This window comes from Papaver somniferum, chromosome 11 (genome assembly GCF_003573695.1).
Source record: "Papaver somniferum cultivar HN1 chromosome 11, ASM357369v1, whole genome shotgun sequence".
Taxonomy (NCBI): Eukaryota; Viridiplantae; Streptophyta; class Magnoliopsida; order Ranunculales; family Papaveraceae; genus Papaver; species Papaver somniferum.
This window is the reverse complement of record NC_039368.1, coordinates 35,501,940-35,522,804: the sequence shown is the minus strand read 5'-3', so window position 1 is coordinate 35,522,804 and position 20,865 is coordinate 35,501,940. Positions and strand designations below refer to the sequence as shown.

The window sequence follows — 20,865 nt, the reverse complement described above, 5'->3', positions numbered from 1 at the left end:
CACTCTCACTTTCTCAACACTGAAACAAAGAAGTTACATAGAATGCAAAGTTAAAGAGCAAAACCATGGGAAGAACAACGAAAGAATGAAAGCAAATACCAAGTGATAGGGAGTTTCTTGCAATTATTTTTGTTATGACAGCTGTACCTCATGTCAGATACAGTATAACTTCTTTAAAGTAATACTCGATAATATAATATTCTCTTTAAAATAATAAAATTTCATGGTCCGACTCGGGCCTTAGTGCTAAAATAATAAATTCGATAAAATCATAAAATAATACATTTCAAAAGTTCCCCTTAAGCATTAATAGGTCCTGAATAATTTGTAAAATAATAATTCTACTATAACAATAAAAAATAAATTTCATACATGTTAAATTTTCTCCAAATATGATTCAATATTGGTTTGTTTTTCTTTAAAATTTAAATAAAGTTGCATTTCATCCCTAATAGTTCGTAGTGCACTCAAAAGATCCAGAATCACTTTGTTGTATTGCAAAAAGAAGTGTTGAAGTGCGATCTATACTTGGAATGGTTGTATTCTTATTGCAATTAGTTAATAACATAATATCTTTACAAAATTAATCGATTCACAATATCTATAATCATTACTCAACCTCTAAGCTAGGATTATTCTTTACAATAATAATATATTATTTAACTGTAAAACAATAATTTATTATATTATCGATAATATAATATCTCTTTAAAATATATTTTTTTTTGGACCCAAACCTATTTTATAGAAGTTATACTGAAGTACCAAATCTCCTGATCAAACGGTCAAGATGCTGCTAGCTTATAACGTTATTCCGCAGTGCCGCGAGGGATAGCACTGGCCTTGTACAAAATCCGAGCCCTCTCTAATGTACTCTACCCAACACGAGGGCTGATGGTACTATTCCTTTAGATAACCATTGGAAGATCATCCAACGGTCGGAACAACTAATCTGTCCCAAGGTTAAATATCTAATGGAAATTTACCACCAGATCCCTTGTAACACTTCCTTTTTCAATTGACCTCTAGGGTTTTCCATTTCGCTCTCTCTGCAAACAAAACAGTGAGAGAGGTCGCTATTTTCTAGGGTTTTTCTCTTTCAAATATTTTCCTTCATTAAAAGATCCTTAAATCAAAGAAGAAGTTCTTAGTTGTAGAGAACAAAAATGGCAGGGTATGGAATCAACTCGATGCTTAAAGAAGGCCATAAACATTTCTCTGGGCTTGATGAGGCTGTTATGAAAAATATTGATGCTTGCAAGCAGCTCTCTACTATTACCCGAACTTCTCTTGGCCCTAATGGTAATCTCTATTATCTAATCTGAGTTTTTTTTTAGTATTTAATCTTTTATTTGACTGTGATCTAGACTCGTGATTTGGTTTTGGTTTGTTTTTTTTTTGAAACCCTAAGTTTCTTTCTCGTTTTAAATTTCTGGTTTACCGTGGGTATCCATTGTTAGGCATTATCGATGTTTGATCGACTGAGTTTTAACCGAAGTTACTATGTATGTAATGCTGTACATGATGAAGTGGACTGAGAGTAAGAAGTGGTTCTTACGAAGGAGATAGGTTTAGTGATGAATCATGTAGTAGCTGGTAATAGTAAAAGTGGTAACACTTAATGTCTGATCTATCTTGTTCAAGATCCAGTTGAATAGAATTGATAACACATGCAAAGGAACTTAAAGTAGGTTTGTAGTTGAGACGGAGTACTGTCAAAGATGTTTGTGTTGGCCTATCTGCGTTAAATTCTTATTCAAGCCAAATTTTAACATATCGAAGGATTGGTTCTTTCTCTCAACAAATAAACCTTTGCCAATGATTTTGTTTAGGTATGAATAAGATGGTCATCAATCATTTGGATAAGCTATTTATCACAAATGATGCTGCAACAATTGTCAGCGAACTTGAGGTTCAGCATCCTGCAGCCAAACTTCTAGTATTAGCTGGCAAGGCGCAACAGGAGGAAATCGGAGATGGAGCTAACCTCACTATATCATTTGCTGGAGAGCTTCTCCAAAATGCAGAGGAGCTAATCAGGATGGGCCTGCACCCTAGTGAAATCATTAGTGGATACACAAAAGCAATTGATAAGGTAAGATCTCTAATTTATTACGAATTATGATCACAAGCACTTTGAACTCTTAAAAGTAAAATGGATATGTTCTGACTTTTTTTTTTTTTTGAAGACCATTGAAATATTGGAAAGCTTGATAGAGAAGGGTTCCGAGACAATGGATGTGCGAAACAAAGAAGAAGTTGTTTCCCGAATGAAAGCTGCTGTTGCTAGCAAGCAATTTGGTCAAGAAAACATATTGTGCCCTCTCATTGCTGATGTAATTATAAACTACTTGTCATTTGTTATTTTTATTCTTGATAGAGGTAGAATTTTAATTAGCATTACTACATTTAAAAAAGGTTAACAGAGGTGTACTGTTTTGCATTTCAGGCATGTATCCAAGTATGCCCCAAGAATCCAATGAACTTTAATGTGGATAATATACGTATTGCAAAGCTCCAAGGAGGAGGTTTACGTAATTCTACGATCGTTCAGGGTATGGTTTTGAAAGGTGATGCTTCTGGGAGCATTAAAAGAGTGGAGAAGGCAAAGGTAAGGCGAAACATATCCATTTATGAGTACGATAAAAGACTTTAGAAGGTGAAACTCAAAATTTGGTATAGTGAATATACACACCCGAGTAGTTGGGATTTGAGACATCAACGAATAGTGATATTAATTTCCATTTTCACCCAAATGAGTGCTAGTGGAGACACTCATGGTTCTTGTAATCCCCTTTAACTTGTTCGAAAGATACCATGTTATCCACTACCCGATTTTTAATGCGATAGTAAAATCAACTCATTCGTGAAGGTTTCACTCATCATTTATCAGTTTAATTGTTTGGTATTTTCTTTTTATATTCACTTCTTTCTAGTTGTCGTATTTGCAGTTGTTTTTCCTGACTTTCAGGTAGGATACAAGTGGTATATATACTTGCATCATTTTAATTAATCATGTATTTTCGATTTCTTGGTATAAATGGACCTTTGTAACTGTGGTTGTTGGTTCATATCTTGCTACTTACTCGACTGGACCTGTTTCTTGATTGTTTTTTCTGTAGATTGCCGTGTTTGTTGGAGGTGTTGACACCAGTGCCACTGAGACGAAGGGAACTGTCCTCATTCACAGTGCTGAGCAGGTTAGATGTTGAATGAAGAGGCTTTAATATATATATGCTATTTATGATGTTTATCTGAGCTGTTGGATGGTCAGCTCTCCTGTTAATGTAGGTGTTAAGTAGTGTTTTACCTATAACTGTAAGGACAGACGGTGAGAGTTGAGACATTTACTACTAAAATGTTGATCATGTTGTGCATTAGAAAACTAGAAGTCAATATAGGTGTGTATCAAGCTTATTAAAAGTGGTGTTCAAAACTGATATACTAAAAGAGGTCTTTAATCGTTCGAATGAATCATGCAGAAACATTCAAGTAGGCAGTGTCGTAATTCTAAGTTTGTTTGACTGCGTGTTGAATTATTGTAATACAACTTCTGGAGTATTATATTTGAATTATTGTATTACTTCCTCTAGTGTTGTACTGCTTATGCTATATCTAATAGTTAAATCTAATTTCTATGCGCAAATCTGATGATAAACTCTCTGAAACAAGTTGATGTATCCCTTGGTGTCACACAGCTTGAGAACTATGCAAAAACTGAGGAAGCAAAAGTTGAGGAGCTCATAAAGTCTGTTGCTGATTCAGGCGCTAAAGTTATTGTCAGTGGAGCAGCTGTTGGAGACACGGCGTTACATTTCTGTGAACGTTATAAGTAAGACAACTATTCTATTTCTTATGAACCCTGCCGCCACTGAAGACCTCATAAGTCATGAGCTTCCTCACAGGACTCACGCAATACCTATGTGTTGGTTAACAGTTTACCAATTATCATACTAAGTAAAGACTTCATGGGTTTCATGGATTTTCTGTAGTCAGTGATTCCATGATGAACAATATGTGGTGAAATCTGCTTCCATGATTCATGGGCTAGTGTTGTCATTAAGAAAGAGCCATTTTGTCTTTTTTACAGTATATTGATATTGATAGTATTTGTCCCATTCTGTGAAAACATGTTTCGGCGGAGTCTCTGCCGCTGAGGTTTTTTAATCCTCTCGCACTTTAAGATGAATAGCCAAGCCGTTATGGTTCTTGCTTAATTTTCCATGCGATTTTCTGTAATGAGATTCATGTAAAGTCGGATACTCTTCTTATTTCTTTAAATATGACGTTGATTATGTAGTTTCTTTTGTTTATTTTATAACTTTTTTTGTTTATTTTATAACTGAAAGTAGTAAAAACCTTGCTAATCTTAATCTTTACTGCCATGCCAGGCTCATGGTTCTGAAAATCAGTTCAAAGTTTGAACTTAGACGTTTTTGCCGTACTACTGGATGTATCGCTCTTGTAAGCCCACTATCATTACCAGCTAAATCAAGATGTGCATTTTCTGTGAATTCTTGTTTATATACTTGTGATCTTGTTAACAGTTGAAGCTGAGCCAGCCTAGCCCTGATGATCTGGGATATGCTGATTCAATCTCAGTAGAAGAGATTGGAGGTGCTCGGGTATGCCTCTTGCAGTTATCCGTTGTTAGAGATTTCTTTTACGGATTCTTCTGCCTCTTGCCTGGAAATTCTTATAGGTTGCATATGTTACGTTGTCATCTCACAGGTCACTGTTGTGAAGAACGAAGAAGGTGGAAATTCTGTAGCCACAGTGCTTCTACGAGGAAGTACTGACAGTATATTAGATGACCTTGAGAGAGCTGTTGATGATGGTGTGAATACCTATAAGGTACTATTTTACGGAGGATAGAGATATTATTACTTTACCTAATGAGTGAACATTTTTATGTTTATAGAGTATTCAGATCCAGATGTAATGCTTTTTTATTTATCAGGCAATGTGCAGGGACAGTCGGATAGTTCCTGGGGCTGCAGCAACAGAAATTGAATTAGCAAAACAATTAAAGGAGTTTTCTTTTAAAGAAATTGGGTAGGTTCACATTTTGTTTCTTTAATTTCCTCTGCTTTTATTCCTACCTTTCAGGCACTTAGAATACGTTGCTCACTTTTTTTGATTTATCTCGTTGATTACCATCTCTCTGCTTATTATGTTTAAGTTGTCCCAGGATAGTTTTGTCTTTAGCATTATCTTTACCAGCAAAAATGAGATGGATGCAGCTTAGCTAAGCTGGGGAAAATTTACTTATTGATAGATGCTATAGAATCATGTTGATGCCCTTTGGTGGTTATATTCCTGTATTACACATTTGTAGGCTGCAAGATGTTTGGGACTTCTATTATACCCTCTGTGTCACTGGTTCATATTTTGTAGCAGTACTACTTTACTCGTTCTGTCCACCTTACGTTCCGGAATAAAGAACGTAATTCCTAAACTTTTTTCCATGAAGAATAGGTGAATAGAGCCAATTATTCTAGCTCTTGTTAACTGGCACTTGCTTGGCACCAGTTTATAGTTGAACACTCTTTTTATTTTCTTTCGATCTGCAGATTGGATCAGTATGCTATTAAGAAATTTGCCGAAAGCTTCGAAATGGTTCCTAAAACCCTTGCTGAGAATGCCGGGCTTAATTCAATGGAGATTATATCTTCTCTATATGCTGAACATGCGGCTGGAAACTCCAAAGTGGGTATAGACTTGGAAGAAGGTGTCTGCAAGGATGTGACCAGCTTGGATATTTGGGACCTTCATGTGACCAAGTAAGCTGTGTTTTGGTGAAGTTCTAGTCAATGAGTTAACGCATGTTCATATATTTTTATAATAATTATTACTAATGTCCATAATGTTTCTTTTGTGTCAGATTATTTGCTCTCAAATATGCTGCAGATGCTGTGTGCACTGTACTACGAGTTGACCAGGTATGATTCTTCAGCCTTAACTCGTTGACAGGGTTGGTGGTTGGTTGTCTTGGGGTTAGTTGTCTTGTAGATGCCGTCATTGGGTTACTAAGTTCCGTGGCCGCTCTGGTCCTTTATTGTTGTGCAGATTATAATGGCAAAACAAGCAGGTGGACCAAGGAGGGATCAGGCCCCTGCTGGGGCAGGAATGGATGAGGACTAGTTTGGTTGTCTTCATTATTACAGCTACAATTGTGGTGTGGTAATATATTTGATTGAGCATACAAGTTCCTCTGCTTGTTTTGAGGCTCACTCTTTGTGAAGATTTGGTAATCGGCGGTTCTCCCAACCTATATGTGACCCAGAGCGGTGAAAGAAACCCAAATTCTTCTTTGTCAGGATCCCAAGGCTCATTTTATGACACTTCTGGAAGCCTTAATTTTGTAGTTTGCCATTTTTCGTGTGCCCCTAGAATTTTTAGTCTTAGAACTTGTGTAGTTTTTGAGGGATGGAATGTTATCTTCTGTAATTTGGCCTGATAAGATATTTTAGTACTTGTCTTCTTTTCTTTCAAAATTTGAGGTGCAGTTAGGTTTATACTATGATGCAGAATTTATGTAAGTTGTCCTGTCCTTAGTTTTAGATATATTGTAGTATTTGAATACTTGCTTTCCGTTTGTGTTAATCTTGAAATTTATGGCTTCTCTGATGTACAAAATAATCTGTCACCATCAATTAGCTTGGTTCTTTAATTTCTCTAGTTGGTTGTAGAATTACTGTTAAGCAATTGGGAAATTTTTTATAACGTTTACCCTTCACCTCAAGTTGGCGAGTTCGTTATCTAGTGGAAATTAATCCATTGGGATGCTTACACCTGGAAATATATTTATTTTTTTAAAGTAGAAATCACATTTTCCTTCATATTTTCTTGGGCAATTTTGTCTGCGCCTCCCATTTTCTTGGCAATATGTCCAAGGTTTAGTCACTACAGCCAAAAACCTAACAAATCAGTTTTGGAACAACAGGATGAGCTTAACAGAGTAGTGTGTGTGTGGAGGTAGAGGAGTTTCATTCTCACTCATGGCGTCTTCCCTCATCTCCTTCTCTCTCCTCAAACCGAAACTCAATTTAATCAGAGCTTCATCATTGCCGTCATCCGTCGCCACCACCATTACCGAAACCAGAACATCGTCGCCTACGCTTGACCAGAAGTTCGGCCGGAAAGGCATCAAATTCACAGAGACTGGCAGCATTCCAACTGTCGAGCTTACCACTAGAAATGGCAGCTCACTATCTCTACGAATACCTGATGGTCTTGTTACCTCGTACAAGCCAAAGATCAATTGGAAAAACGATGGGTTTGAGGAGCTTCTTTACACTGTCCCTGGCCCTGGTGGTGACTTGGATTCAATCAAAGGTGGAGTTGGTTTAGTCCTCAATGATGTTTCAGACGTAAATTCAAAAGTTAGTCCGGTCTGCACATCGAAATGGGAAGTTAAAGATGTTGATTCAGACTCCATTGATGCTCTCCAGGTAATTGATGAGCACGACACTCTCTCCTATTTGACTATTGCCATACATTATTGGCCCATTGGGAAAAGCTCATCCATAGAGTAATAAACACTTCTCTCGTGTTGTTCTGTTCGACCCTTTTATCTACCAGCTTAGCTTAATGCTGAATTTAGAGATTGACACAATTCATGTTCCTGTTTTTATTCGTCTGATGTTGTTGCAGGTTGAACTAAGCTGTACATGTGGAACTCTTGAAATATCCTACATTGTGTCATTATATCCAATAAGCATGGCAACAGCAGTAGTGATACAAAATAATGGTTCAAAACCTGTAAATCTAACCAGTGCAATATTAAGTCATTTGAAATTTAATGGTCAAGGTGGTGCTGCAATTGAAGGACTTAGAGGTTGCTCATACTGTTCTCACCCACCATTATCTTCCAAGTTTGAAATCATGTCTCCAGCTGAAGCCATGAAACCTGATTCACCTGATTGGTTTTCTTTTGGTTCTGAACCTGAAATTAAACAAGGTTCATGGACAAAAGAAGAAAATCGTTTTACTATGTTGAAACATAAGTTTAGTCGAGTATACACCGTCCCCCCAACAGAAAGATTAAAGAGAATTTATGATACAGCACCTTCCAAATACGAAACCATCGACCAGGTAACCTTTCTCAAGTGAATACTGCATTTGTTTATAGTGCGAACATACATCAAGTTTACTTGAATTTTCTGAAGTGTATTAATACTTTGTTTCCTGTGATCTATATTCAGGGTCGTGAACTTCAATTTAGAATGATAAGGATGGGTTATGATGACATTTACATAGGAAGTCCTGGTTCTTTCTCTGGAAAATTTGGAACGGAATACTTTGTATGTACTGGTCCTGCATCAATGCTGGTGCCGGTGATTGTGAACCCAGGTGAAGAATGGCGTGGAGCATTGATGATTGAGCATGATAATTTGTAGTTAGTTCTTAATGAATTATTGGTTTGTCAATCTTCCTTGTATAAATAAAGCAGTGTATTGGTTTATAAAGTTAAATCCAACCGAAATGTAAACGTGAAATTTTGTTATTGATAGAATGCGATATTAGTACGAGTCTCGTGTTCATGTCTTATCCTCTTAAAACAAATAAAAGACTTGCCAGTGCTAGCTCCGTCGTAATGGAGGGAGTTCTGCAGAAATGGATGAAAGTTGTGAAGTCAAAACGACAATGAAAAATAGAAGTTTAATTCCCCAAGTAGCAAATATTGCTAATTTCATGAGTCTATTCAATAACTTCAAATCCCAGTCAAAACCTTCAAATCTCCTTTTTGCTGGCCTCGACGTAATCAACCTCAAAGATTCTAAAACATACGATATTATAAGACTAGAGATTAGAACGTAAAATCTCAGTGGATTTACAGTAAGAAGAATAAGTATCAGAGGCCAAGCAAACTCACTTGTTGGCTATTCTGAGCTCCATCCAGTGGTGGTGGTTGGGAGGATGGGAAGGTTTAAGTCTTCTGCTGCGGTGGTCAGATCCCCTCAAAGCAGTAGCCTACTAAAAAATGTTAAAACAGGAAAGAACAGGAAATCTATTGGAGACTGCGAGAAAACAGGGTGTGGGATTGTAAATTCATCGAAGCCCTTACAGCCTTCTGAACAGATTCGTTAGTTACTCTTGGAGAGCTCTTTCTTGAAGCCTGCGCCGCAGCATTGCCACAGAAAAATGCCTGAAAATCAGCAGAGAGTGAGCAACCTAAATTAGATGACAAATTGACCCTGATCTGAGGTTAGGTTTCTGTTCGAAGTGGCAGCTATTCTGCCGAATCAGTTTTCCTCAAAAAATAAATAAATGGGCACCTCATCCTTCTGCCCAGACAATGCCTTAGCCAAGGCATTAACCTCAAGAACCCTCTGTGCAGCAAATGCCATCCATAACTCTAATTCCAGTCGTCTCTTTAACAAGAACAACTGCGGTGTGGAGAAGTGAGCAAGAGGTAGAGACCACAAGCTTATTTGCAGGGGTAATCAGTAAGATTGGATGTGAGGAGGTATACCTTTTCCAACAATGCCCTCAAGAGCGGTCAAATTTTTAAGAGATGAAGCAAGATCATTGGTCCAGTCCTTCCATCAACAATACCAGAAGGAAATCTACTCTTGATCAAATCAAGGGTTTTAGCACCACGAACGAAGTCAAATCCAAAATCGGTGACACATTTTCAAAGAGGTGAGGGTTTTGTATGCCTTGGCAAGAAGACCGGCGAAGTAGGTCTCAACAATAACAGTAAGACCAGATAGAGTAGATTTTAGCCGAGAGAAAGCATCACTGAATGCATTCAACTTCCTGGCAGCAAGATCCATCACTAGTTTGGGTTCATCAAGCTGAATCCATGAAGCACCAGCTGCCTTCAATTCAGCAATAACTTCCCTCTAGGATTCACGGTTGACATAACCAATTAGATAAGATGCACAAGGAAATCTAGAAATTCATGATGCTCTGTAGCAAATGAGTTTTCCTTACTTGTAGACTGGAACAATGCTTCCGAGAAGGGAGAGGCAAGAGAAGGATTTCTCAGCATCCTTGGCAGGTTTTGGTAGCAATAAGATTGCAGGGCCAACAAGGACTAGGACTGTGTCAATTCCAAGCTGTACATTAAAGCAACAAAACAGTTACTCATAATGCTATACCAGTAGCAGTACCATTGAAAGGCCCTAACAAAGTTCAAATGGTTATCGCAACACAATATATTAGCAAAAACTTAAAGTTCCTGTTCTTATGCTGCTACAAATTACACATGCATTATTAAACAGATTCAATATCAATGAATAAACAGTGCAGTTTATCAAGTACTAACATCAACAGAACTTTGTATAAACAAAACCAACAACAAAATACTAAATCTAAACAAAATTTTAGTTCCTGTTCTTATGTTGCCACAAATTACACATGCAAAAGAAGAATAAGTACATGGTTCTCACTTACTAATAACAATAAACTATAAACAAAAATAAACAAAAGCAACAACTAAGTACTAATCAATCAGCCCGTTCAATAACTTTAAATCCCATCTAACTCCTTCAGAAAAATCAGTTCAGATTAGCCTCTAAATCATCAACCCCAATTCTCTAAATCATCTAAACCCTCAAATAACGTTCCTGAATCATCAATAGAAGGCAACCAATTCTGAGCATCATCATAGCAATCTGATAATAACATTCCCAAATCATCCTCCATCAGAGAAGAATCCTCCTTCATCTTCTCTACAACAGTACAAGTAGTAGTTGTAGAAGTAGAGGTAGCAATATCAATTGGTTTTGCTGCTGCTGCTAGCAACTCTTGCTTTCTCTGTGCAACCTTCTCTTTCACATCAAGTAATTGATTTCTTACAGCCGTTAACTTTTCAATACTATCAATTTCTTCTGGGTTTAGGTTATTCCACCAAAACCCATCATCAGTAACCCTAGTTGTCTCATCATCAGCAACTTTTTCTTCTTTAACATTAATGGTATTGTTTAACCTATAATTTAGATCATTCAAAGAAATAGAAGAAGAAGAAAAACTGTAGGGGTTACCACCAGGTGAGATTACTAACAGTGAAATATCAGCACCAGTAAGTTGACATAGATCAGCTGCTTTCTTGAACAGGCCATGGCGTCTCTTAGTGAATGCTACATTTCTCTTCTGTCTATCTTCAATCTTCTTGATCTCAATCCTTCTCTTACCCGTAATTACAAATCAAATCAAATCGCAATCAAGATTTAGCCCTAAATTAAGAAGAAGTAACAGAGAAAACCCACTCGACTAAAATCCCTAATTTTGATCTGATGAGCAGAGTAAACAGAGATAATGTTGTTGTTGTTACACTAAGAGGAAATATATAGACTTAGAAAGAACTAGACTTGGAAACACTGACATAAACGCGCTTACAAATAGCAATCAAAGTTAAGCCCTAATTCTAAATCGCAGCCCTAAGTTCTAACTTGTCTGCAGAGACGAAGATGATGCTGTTGTTGCTAAGAAAAGGAAACTCTAGTGAATCAATGAAACAGAAATAAAACAGCCGTTGAGACTTGAGAGAATTAAATTTAGCAAGCATCAGATTTTGGAAACACTGGTTGAGTTGAGTTGAGCGGGAAACAACGCGTCTCAGATGGATATAGACACCTATTCGTGGAAGGCCTTATTTTAGAAACCTATTAGAAGGGGATTTGGTTCTGGATTTGGTACCTGTGGATTTAACTATTCTATTCTAAATATGGACGAGGGATGATCTAATTTATTATCAAAAATATAAAAATATTCTTTGATAACCAAAATAATTTCTAAATCTAAATCTAATTAAATCAAAAACTAAACCTAAACCCAAAACAATAGATAAGAAATAACTGTCTTCTTCCTCTCTTCTTCTCCTCCATCGCCTCTTCTTCCATTATTTTTTTCTTCAACGACAATTAATCGTCGATTTTTCAGTAATAATTTTAATTGGGTAAGAATTGAAAACAAACATTTTTTTATTGTTTTTGATCCAAAGAACAGGTTCAATTTGATTAAATTAGAGACTGAAAATTAGTTCCAAAACTGAATACGGTTAGGAAAATATTGATTTCCTCACCGTATAAATTTTCTACGGTTGGGAAGATATGAACTCCCAACCGTAAGTCACCCTGACTTCGTATATAGTTGGGAAAATATGAACTCCCAACCGTGGTTAGGTTTCCAAACCGTAACTTCAATTTTAAAAACGAAATTATCCGAATTTTTGATTTTGATTTTCAAATATTAACTATAAATCAAATGATTAGTCTAATTTTATCAGTAATCTTGCTTAATTTAGTTAAACTAATCATAAATATTAATTAACCATTGGGATAAGGGGCTTTGGAGATTACTATTTGATGACCCGATTTTTTGTCATCTTGTGAGCCCTCAAAACCAAAATCTTGGAGCCCCTATAATAGAGTTCTTATTTTATATACTCCCAAAATTGTTAATGGTACCCTTTCATCGGAAGTGCTACAACTACCGAGCTTTATCGCCCGTAAAAGATCCCGACAGGGGATCGGATGACCTATGGATGCGTTCTTAGTATTGGGATTATCAATGAGTGAAAGTGGGGTTCATGCATTGTTTCAGCCGGATTTTCGTCGGAAGAAGGAATCGGTAAACCTAGCATTTTCCTTTCATCTTTGTACCTTTTAGTTTTATATTACCCATTAAAACAAATTTGATATCCCACACCGTTATCGTTTTTTTTTTTTTAAGATGAAAAGTTTGATCTCGTATATTAAAGAAGATTAATACAACCATCACTTGGTACTTACAATATTTTGTAATCAGAGCATCCCAATAGAATGAGATTGAATTCACAGGTACCAGGAGAAAAGTGTCTACAGTCGAAGATCATAAAACAATCAAAGCCTTAACTTCTAGAATACAATCTAATGTTGTCTTCACCCTCCTGTCAAAAGTCCTTGTATTCTTTTTCTTCCAAATGGTTCAAATGATAGCACGAGGAGCAGGAGCCAGATATTTCTATTTCTGTCACTGAAACCTTTAGTTTTCCACGCATTTAGGTTTTGCTGCAGAGATGCATTCTCACACGAGGATATGTTAAATGCTTGTATAAAATAAGACCACACCTGAAACACATAGGGACAATGGAGAAAGAGGTAGTCTACATTTTCATATGCACTTGCACAAACTTACACCGAGGATCTTGAATTCAAATGTAGAGTTATGAATAACTACATATCTTCAAAAACAAAGGTGCTGAAACGATCACATGCAGAACCGTAGAAGAACTTGAAGAACGAAAAATTCAGCAATGTTGATCCAATAATCTTTATTATTTATCAGGTGCAGAAATGACGAGGGTACCAGTACACAACAATTTTTTCGATATCAACCTGTAAGTACGATACCTTGTGTGATCTAATATAGACAAAGACTGTTAAGAAGATAACAAACCACAAGGTATACATTTGGTTTATAGTTTTAGTTTAAAACCGAACACAACTACAGGGATCAACCCAAGTGTTGGTTTAACATACAATGTATATACTTTAAATTATAACTAAAATAATAATTATAATTGCGGAAAGTAAAAGTACATACAAAACAAGATTTTGTTAATGAAGAAACTGCAAGTGCAGAAAACCCCCGGGACCTAGTCCAGTTTTGAATACTCTCATAATTAAGCCGATATACAAAGACACTACCAACTTCGTATAGTTGAGACCAAGTAAACTACCCCTAGTTACCTAGTTTCCTCAATATACCCACGCCTACGGTCAATATATCCAAAGCACGTGAATCCTAAGAAAGAGTTCACTATATATATCTAAAGTTGTTGTTAGAGCATTGCTCGGTTGAACCCACCAAGCGTTGGTATGTCAAGCTTGGTTGTCATATTTTATTGAATCAAAACTCATTTAAAGAGTCGCTTGATTATTTACTAGAGTCAACTTCGTATAGGTTAGCTAGAAAGTTATTAGGATATGAGACTTACAAGTATTACTCGAAGACTTGAAGAATGTGAAGAAGTAAAGAGCTACAACGACGACATCATCCTTCCTCTTGAGGTTAGTAATATTTGACTTGAACTGTTTCATTCCTTACGTATCTTTCAAGTCGTGTATATTGAAAACATAACTGCGAAGCTGTAAATGATTATACTCTAGTTAGACATAGTATTAAGGAATTATAATACGAAGTATAACGTCTATATTTTGAACTTCATATATAATACATCGGCATAATCGTATGAATGCTATTGTGATTATGTGTATGGGTATGGCTGAAGATTTCGTCTTAGGAAACAATTTTTTACATTTATTTAAAGGAAGTATAATTCATAAACTTGTTTTATGAATCGAAAGGGAAATCACTAGGCTTATTGGTATTGTTATTCATTGCAAATCTTTGGATCAACAATATGTGTGTTTAGTATAACCGCTAATAACTTGTTTATGTATCTTGGTAAAACTATTCACAATACCTGAATTTTGTATTGGTATGACTCTTATTAGTAAAACCGATCTTAAATAATCACCTGAGATGGTATGATCGATATATTGTAATTGATATGACCAACTCTAGACATTGGGGAACCGATCCTATTAAGAGGTGAAACCGATCACAAGTATGTGGAATCAATCCTTGTAAGAGGTACAATAAGTCTTAGTAATTGGTAACCGATCCTATGACTTGTGCAACCCATTATGAGTAAATACCATAATTATGTGGTAGCCGATCCTAGTACCTAGTCAACCAATTTTTGGAAAGCTAGTGTGACCAATCCTAGCACCCACATGGAGGTAGAACCGAAGCCTTGTGTTTTTGGTAGAATCGTGAAACCCATTAATGGTGATTTGATAGGATAATCAATCACATAGTTCTTGGAAGTCATATGAACCAATTCTAAACTCGTTTGGAAGTGTGGCAAATCGATTCCAAGATTGTAAATATGAAAAAGGATTTACAAAGTAAATATGTCGACATACTTTGAACATGTGCAGTAATTCTTATCTATTATTGTTCAAAGATATTCCTTAATAACTAAAGGAGAATCCTGGATCGAAATAAATTGAGAATCTTTTAATTAAAGTTTTTAGTTTTATATGCTTTTAATTTCCAGCAATTAAAATGCATATCTTTAGAAAATAAAAATTGGTAATGTGCATTTACTAATTGGAGATTTTCTACTGAGATTTCAGTCAATATTTAGACAGAGCATTTCCAGGAATTATGAAAACTGAATTTGGAAATATATTGCATATCTTGAGAATATTTTCGGTTTTGAAAATTCCTTGGTGTCAAAACTTCCTTGGTCTATAAATATTGAAGTTTGCATTTCAAGCAAACTAATTCTCAGATCCAGCAAAACTACCTAGGTGTGTCGTTACTGGTGGAGCCGTCTATTCGGAGAGGAAAGTACTCTAATTAGGTGAAATCTCTTGACGACCGCTCGTTTTAAAGACTTCTTTGGGATTGGGAAGCTCTACGAGTACCGTTGGTGGGAAACTAGATAATTGCAGTTTATTATTAGTTTTCGATTGATTTGATTGACTAACGGTTGTTAAACTTTGACTGCACCTAGTTTGTTTATGCTTGAGAATCTTCTCTTTTGATATAAGATTCACTCAAACTAGATCGAAGTATCGACGGGGATCTTTAGACTGTTTGTAGATCTAAATATATCTTGTGATAATCCATTGTTAACAGACTCCGTTCCGTGTGTGATTGATCACAAGAGATTCAAGTTGTTTGTGTGCAGGTGTTTATTGAAGGTCTAAGAAGATTTAAATACAAAGAAGATTTCTTGTTTGAGTTCATAATCTTTGGTGTGCACAAAACTTGATCGGCTGGGGATCCAACTATAATCGATTTATCTTTGTGATAACCTTGATTGATTGGTTGAGTAGATCGACATCAATACAATTCTTTGTGATTCAAAGTATTGATTGCATAGTCTATGAAATTAGTTATTGATAGATTGATCTAAGAACCTGATAAAGGAGTTTATTGGGATAAATGGAAGAGCCTTTTGTCAAACTCATATCACGTTGTTTGAAAAGAATTGTTGTTCCTTTACTGTTTCGAATACGAACCAAAGGAATTGTTCCAAGTGCGTGAGTTATTGCATGTTGGAGGCGCAGGGATACAAACAGAACTAGGTGAATTAGTTGCTTGGTCTCAACTATACGAAGTGGTTTAGATTTTGTATAGCGGCTTAATCCTGAGAGTATTCAATTCTGGACAAGGTCCGGAGGTTTTTCTGCATTTACGGTTTCCTCGTTAACAAAATCTTATTTTGTTTTACTTTTCTATTTCCGCAATTATAATTGTTTTATTATAATTAGAAGTAAAATACACAAACTTTAATTCCTAATTACTTGATAATAATCCTATTGTGTTTGGTTAAGTCCGAACATATTATCAATAATCATACTTCGTTGTTGTATTGTCTCGATCTTGTATCCATAGTCAATCACACAAGATATCTTGTTGTCGTATTGTCTCGATCTCGTATCCATAGACGATCACACGAAGTGTGAACCGATTAGTTGTATTGTCTCGACTGAGTTCTAACAAGCTTGTTTGTCAAGTTTAGGTGATCAAAACTATAAGTCTTGATTTCTAGTCTACTTATAGCTATGTCTCGGATTAGGATAGAATGTGTAGTTGAGCTTTAGACTTCACGACATTCATCGATTGAAGACGAAGATCTGCCGAGGAGAGCTTGGAGGAACTTCATCAACAAAAGGTATGTGGAGACTAAAACTTATCTATCACTCAGAAGCCTATTCTATTATATCTCCTAATGAGACTAACTCGTATAGCTATATAGACTTTTACATTATACACATTTGATATTTCGAGCTGAGTTTAAGTCGGTTATCTATTTCTAGAAATATGTGTTGGAAGCTTTTTGCTTTAGCTACATTCGTCATTATTCTTGACTAGTTTAGTTGGAAAAAATTTATTTGTTGAAAAATAAATAATAATTCAAAAGATGATCATGTGAGAATTTCCTTGAAACATCTAACATGATTTGTGTGAGTCAGTCATTTGATGTCAACTTCGAATGTTTCGTACTGGTCATTCTATCACTTGAAAATTACTTATCAGCTAATAGTTTGTGTGAGACAACAATTGTCGTCTTCTAAGGATGTTTCAATGATTGAAATGGGAGTTTAGAACAATTAACCTTCGTCTAGATATAACACAGTATGCATACCAGTGCAAACTGTTGTGGTATGATTCAGGTCCGGAAACCAAGTTTGCATACCAGTATGTGAATGGTTTTAACTGTTAAAGTCCGGGAACCAAGTTTGCATACCATTATGTGAACAGTTCTACCTGAGTAACGGTCTGGGACAGCAGTATGTGTACTCGTTCGCAAACTGCTAGACAAGAGCAAAGTCCAGAACTTAAGTTTGCATACCCGTTTACAAACTTAGTTGGTTAAGTTCTAAAATCGATTAAGTATGATTCCATACTCATGAAAAAATACATTATAAATTAAGGAATGCAATCTTTACAAACCGTGTCTTAATGTTCATGAATTGATTCTTGAATAAGTACTTTGTACAATCATGAATCAAATCCGATTTTGCTTCAATTGTATCTTGTATAATTCAATGAGAATGTAAACAATTGAATAACTCTATGAGTAACAAAATTAGATTAATTTGATTTAGAAGTGTTATATGAATGTGGTTAATACAAAAGTGTTCATATGACTAACTTCGGTTAACTGTTATTGAGCCAACTCAATATACACGTTTAGGTACAGTTATCCATATATATATGAAGGTATATTTCATTTGTGTGTAACAATGTAAGACCATCTAATGGTGGAGAGGTATTTCTTTGGTTTTAATCAAACTTAGCTTGAATCTTAAATCAGGATTTCATCTTAAAAATGCGGGGGTCTAACAACCACACCTAACAATTCGTTTGGCAATACGAGATGACTTACTCTAATATACTTTCTAGAGAATCAACTAGACAGTCAGACTACATCTAGGTAAAAGTATATACAAGAGTATTATATCTCTAGCTCTTAATTTAATCCGCAATCAGCAAATAGAAATCTGCGAGCCCGATTAAATATAAGAGGAGTAAACTTGAACGGTACCAAATACCAATGTTCAAGGATCAATCAATCTCAATCAAAAACCAAAGGTTGGATTTCCTAATTGATTTATACAACGCACAACCTGTGATATTTCAATTATATAACAAAATATAATGCGGAAAAGAAATAACACAGGCACCAGAATTTTGTTAACGAGGAAACCACAAATGCAGAAAACCCCCGGGACCTAGTCCAGATTGAACACCATACTGTATTAAGCCGCTACAGACACTAACCTACTACCAATGAACTTCAAATTGAACTGTAGTTGAACCCTAATCAATCTCACACTGATTCAAGGTACAGTTGCGCTCCTTACGTCTCTGATCCCAGTAGGATACCACGCACTTGATTCCCTTAGTTGATCTCACCCACACCAAGAGTTGCTACGACCCAAAGTCGAAGACTTGATAAACAAATCTGTCTCACACATAAAAGTTTATAGAATTGAATAAATCTGTCTCCCACAGAAATACCCAAGAGTTTTTGTTCCGTCTTTTGATAAATCAAGGTGAACATGAACCAATTGACAAACCAGACTTATATTCCAGAAGAACAACCTAGTATTATCAATCACCTCACAATAATCTAAATCGTATGATGGCGAAACTAGATATTGTGGAATCACAAACGATGAGACGAAGATGTTTGTGATCACGTTTTATCTTGCCTATCAGAGAAATTAATGTCGACCAAATCTTAGAGAAGATAGTACTCAAACGACAACTACAAGACAAATAGTTGGGTCTGGCTTCACAATCCCAATGAAGTCTTTTAAGTCGTTAACCTATAGGGTCTCGATAGAAATCTAAGGTTAAAGGAGAATCGACTCTAGTTTATGCAACTAGTAACACACAGAAGGTGTGGGGATTAGGTTTCCAGTTACTAGAGTTCTCCTTTATATAGTTTTTAAATCAGGGTTTGAAGTCCAAGTTACCTTGGTAACAAAGCATTCATTATTCACCGTTAAATGAAAAACCTGATTCAACCAAGCTAATATCTTTCAACCGTTAGATCGAACTTAGCTTGTTACACACAAATGAAATGTACCCTCATTTAGGTTTATGTAACCGTACCTAAACGTATACACCATGTTGGTTCACAAATAGATAACCGAGGTTAGCCACTAGTTTAAATGACTAAAATGAAACTAGATAAAGAGTCGTTCAGTTGCTATATTCTCATAGAAGTATACAAGAACACAATCGAAACAAAATCGGTTTGATTCACTCGAATCAATTCATGAACATTATACCCACGGTTTGCAAAGATTGCATTCCTTATTATATAAATGTTTAAGTTCATGTACACAACCGATTTTAGAAAGTAACCCACTCAAGTACGCAAACGGGTACGCATACTTGAGTTTCCGGACTTGACTTTGGTTATGACGGTACGCGTACAGGTGCGCATACTACTTACACTTCCAAATTCTAGCAGATTTTCACGGAGGTGAACTTTCCGCCAGTATGCGTACGGGTGCGCATACTTGCCCAGACATCAACAACCGCCAGTACGCGTATGGGTATGTATACTTCAGGCTCCTGGTTTTGGACTTCCACACTAATGTGATTAACACATTATGTTTATATCCAAACATGGTTACATGATTCTAGACTCTTTATTCAATCATTGAAACTTTCTTAGAAGGATGTTATATAGTTGTTATTCACAAACTAATTTTCATCAAAACAATTTTCAAGTTATTGAAATTATCATAATGAAACATTCCAAGACTTCACCAAATGATTGTATCACACAAACCATGTGGGGTGTTACTCGGAAATTTTCATATGATCTTATTCGGACTTTCGTCACGAATGTAAGATGAATTTGGCCGAAGCGAAAGCTCGCCAACACATATTCCGAGAAATATATAAGCGAGTTAAACTCAGATCGAAAACTCAAATGTGTATAATATAAAACTATATCGTAACACGACTTATGTCCCAAATATAGGAGATAGAGTAGAAATAGACTTTCCAAGTGATAGATGAGTTTCAGTAGCCACATACCTTTTGTCGATGAAGTTCCACAAGCTCCCCTTAGTAGTTCTTCGTCTTCAAATGATGAACACCCTGAAGTCTAAAGCTCAACTACACAATCTATGTCCTAGTCCGAGGCATCTAAAATTGACAAACATGCTTGATATAGCAACGCATGCGAGTTCGACCGAGCAATGCTCTAACAATCTCCCCCTTTCTCAATTTTAGTGAAAAAACTATCAATATATATGGATTACAAAATAAATAAAAACTTTGTAGCTTCTCATCCAAATGCTTGATCTCCTTGGCATCTTCAACACGACTCGGAAACTTCATCACTTCCAAGTACTCCATGATTCTAAACGTGTCCAACTCAGCATCATAGTTGTTGAAGATCCGTAGCGATAACAATGAGAAAACAAGTGCTGTAATCATTATTATACCGTGTCATAGTATTATTACACAACATCAAAGTTCAATTGTATCACAACTTTGACAACAATACTATGGTGATATGTATCACTCGCCCTTTGTCAATGCATCATCTCAATATGAAAACCACTCCCCCTTACATAATGATCCATAAACCATATATATTTGTAGTATGCAACTACACATTAATTCTCTCCCTTTTTGTCAATAAAAATTGGCAAAGGTACGAAAACTAGTGGGATCCTCATGAAATTTCCATAGAGATTCTTCATGACCAAAAGAAAATAACATACCAACAAATTTAGATGCAATCATAAAGAAGAATCTAAATGCATTCATCAAGGAGTTTATAAAGATACAAGATAACCCCTATAATATTCCACA

General features: G+C 35.9%; 2 protein-coding genes and 1 pseudogene across 2 annotated transcripts; 2 read left to right on the top strand and 1 right to left on the bottom strand.

The window, feature by feature from the left end:
- The first annotated feature begins 1,011 nt into the window (after positions 1-1,011).
- On the top strand, positions 1,012-6,630 carry LOC113322004 (T-complex protein 1 subunit theta-like). The gene is made up of 13 exons (XM_026569999.1): positions 1,012-1,302; positions 1,833-2,095; positions 2,190-2,336; positions 2,450-2,611; positions 3,123-3,200; positions 3,699-3,832; positions 4,392-4,464; positions 4,548-4,625; positions 4,732-4,854; positions 4,961-5,055; positions 5,574-5,783; positions 5,885-5,942; positions 6,070-6,630. Exons 1-13 carry the CDS (start codon positions 1,167-1,169, stop codon positions 6,142-6,144), a joined length of 1,632 nt encoding a protein of 543 aa, XP_026425784.1. The 5' UTR covers positions 1,012-1,166; the 3' UTR covers positions 6,145-6,630.
- Positions 6,631-6,901: 271 nt separating this feature from the next.
- LOC113322502 (photosynthetic NDH subunit of subcomplex B 2, chloroplastic-like) lies at positions 6,902-8,531 on the top strand. Its single transcript, XM_026570597.1, has 3 exons — positions 6,902-7,454; positions 7,657-8,097; positions 8,208-8,531. The coding sequence occupies exons 1-3, from the start codon at positions 7,002-7,004 to the stop codon at positions 8,400-8,402; spliced, it is 1,089 nt and encodes a 362-aa protein (XP_026426382.1). The 5' UTR covers positions 6,902-7,001; the 3' UTR covers positions 8,403-8,531.
- Positions 8,486-10,124, bottom strand: LOC113324305 (annotated as a pseudogene).
- Positions 10,125-20,865: the final 10,741 nt, after the last annotated feature.

Bases quoted from the DNA above. Each gene is read 5' to 3' on its own strand.
- LOC113322502 (XM_026570597.1), top strand. From the start codon at position 7,002: ATGGCGTCTTCCCTCATCTCCTTCTCTCTCCTCAAACCGAAACTCAAT. The intron at 7,455-7,656 runs GTAATTGATGAG...ATGTTGTTGCAG, and splicing joins ACTCCATTGATGCTCTCCAG to GTTGAACTAAGCTGTACATG. The intron at 8,098-8,207 runs GTAACCTTTCTC...ATCTATATTCAG, and splicing joins AATACGAAACCATCGACCAG to GGTCGTGAACTTCAATTTAG.
- LOC113322004 (XM_026569999.1), top strand. From the start codon at position 1,167: ATGGCAGGGTATGGAATCAACTCGATGCTTAAAGAAGGCCATAAACAT. The intron at 4,465-4,547 runs GTAAGCCCACTA...TCTTGTTAACAG, and splicing joins CTACTGGATGTATCGCTCTT to TTGAAGCTGAGCCAGCCTAG. The intron at 5,943-6,069 runs GTATGATTCTTC...ATTGTTGTGCAG, and splicing joins CTGTACTACGAGTTGACCAG to ATTATAATGGCAAAACAAGC.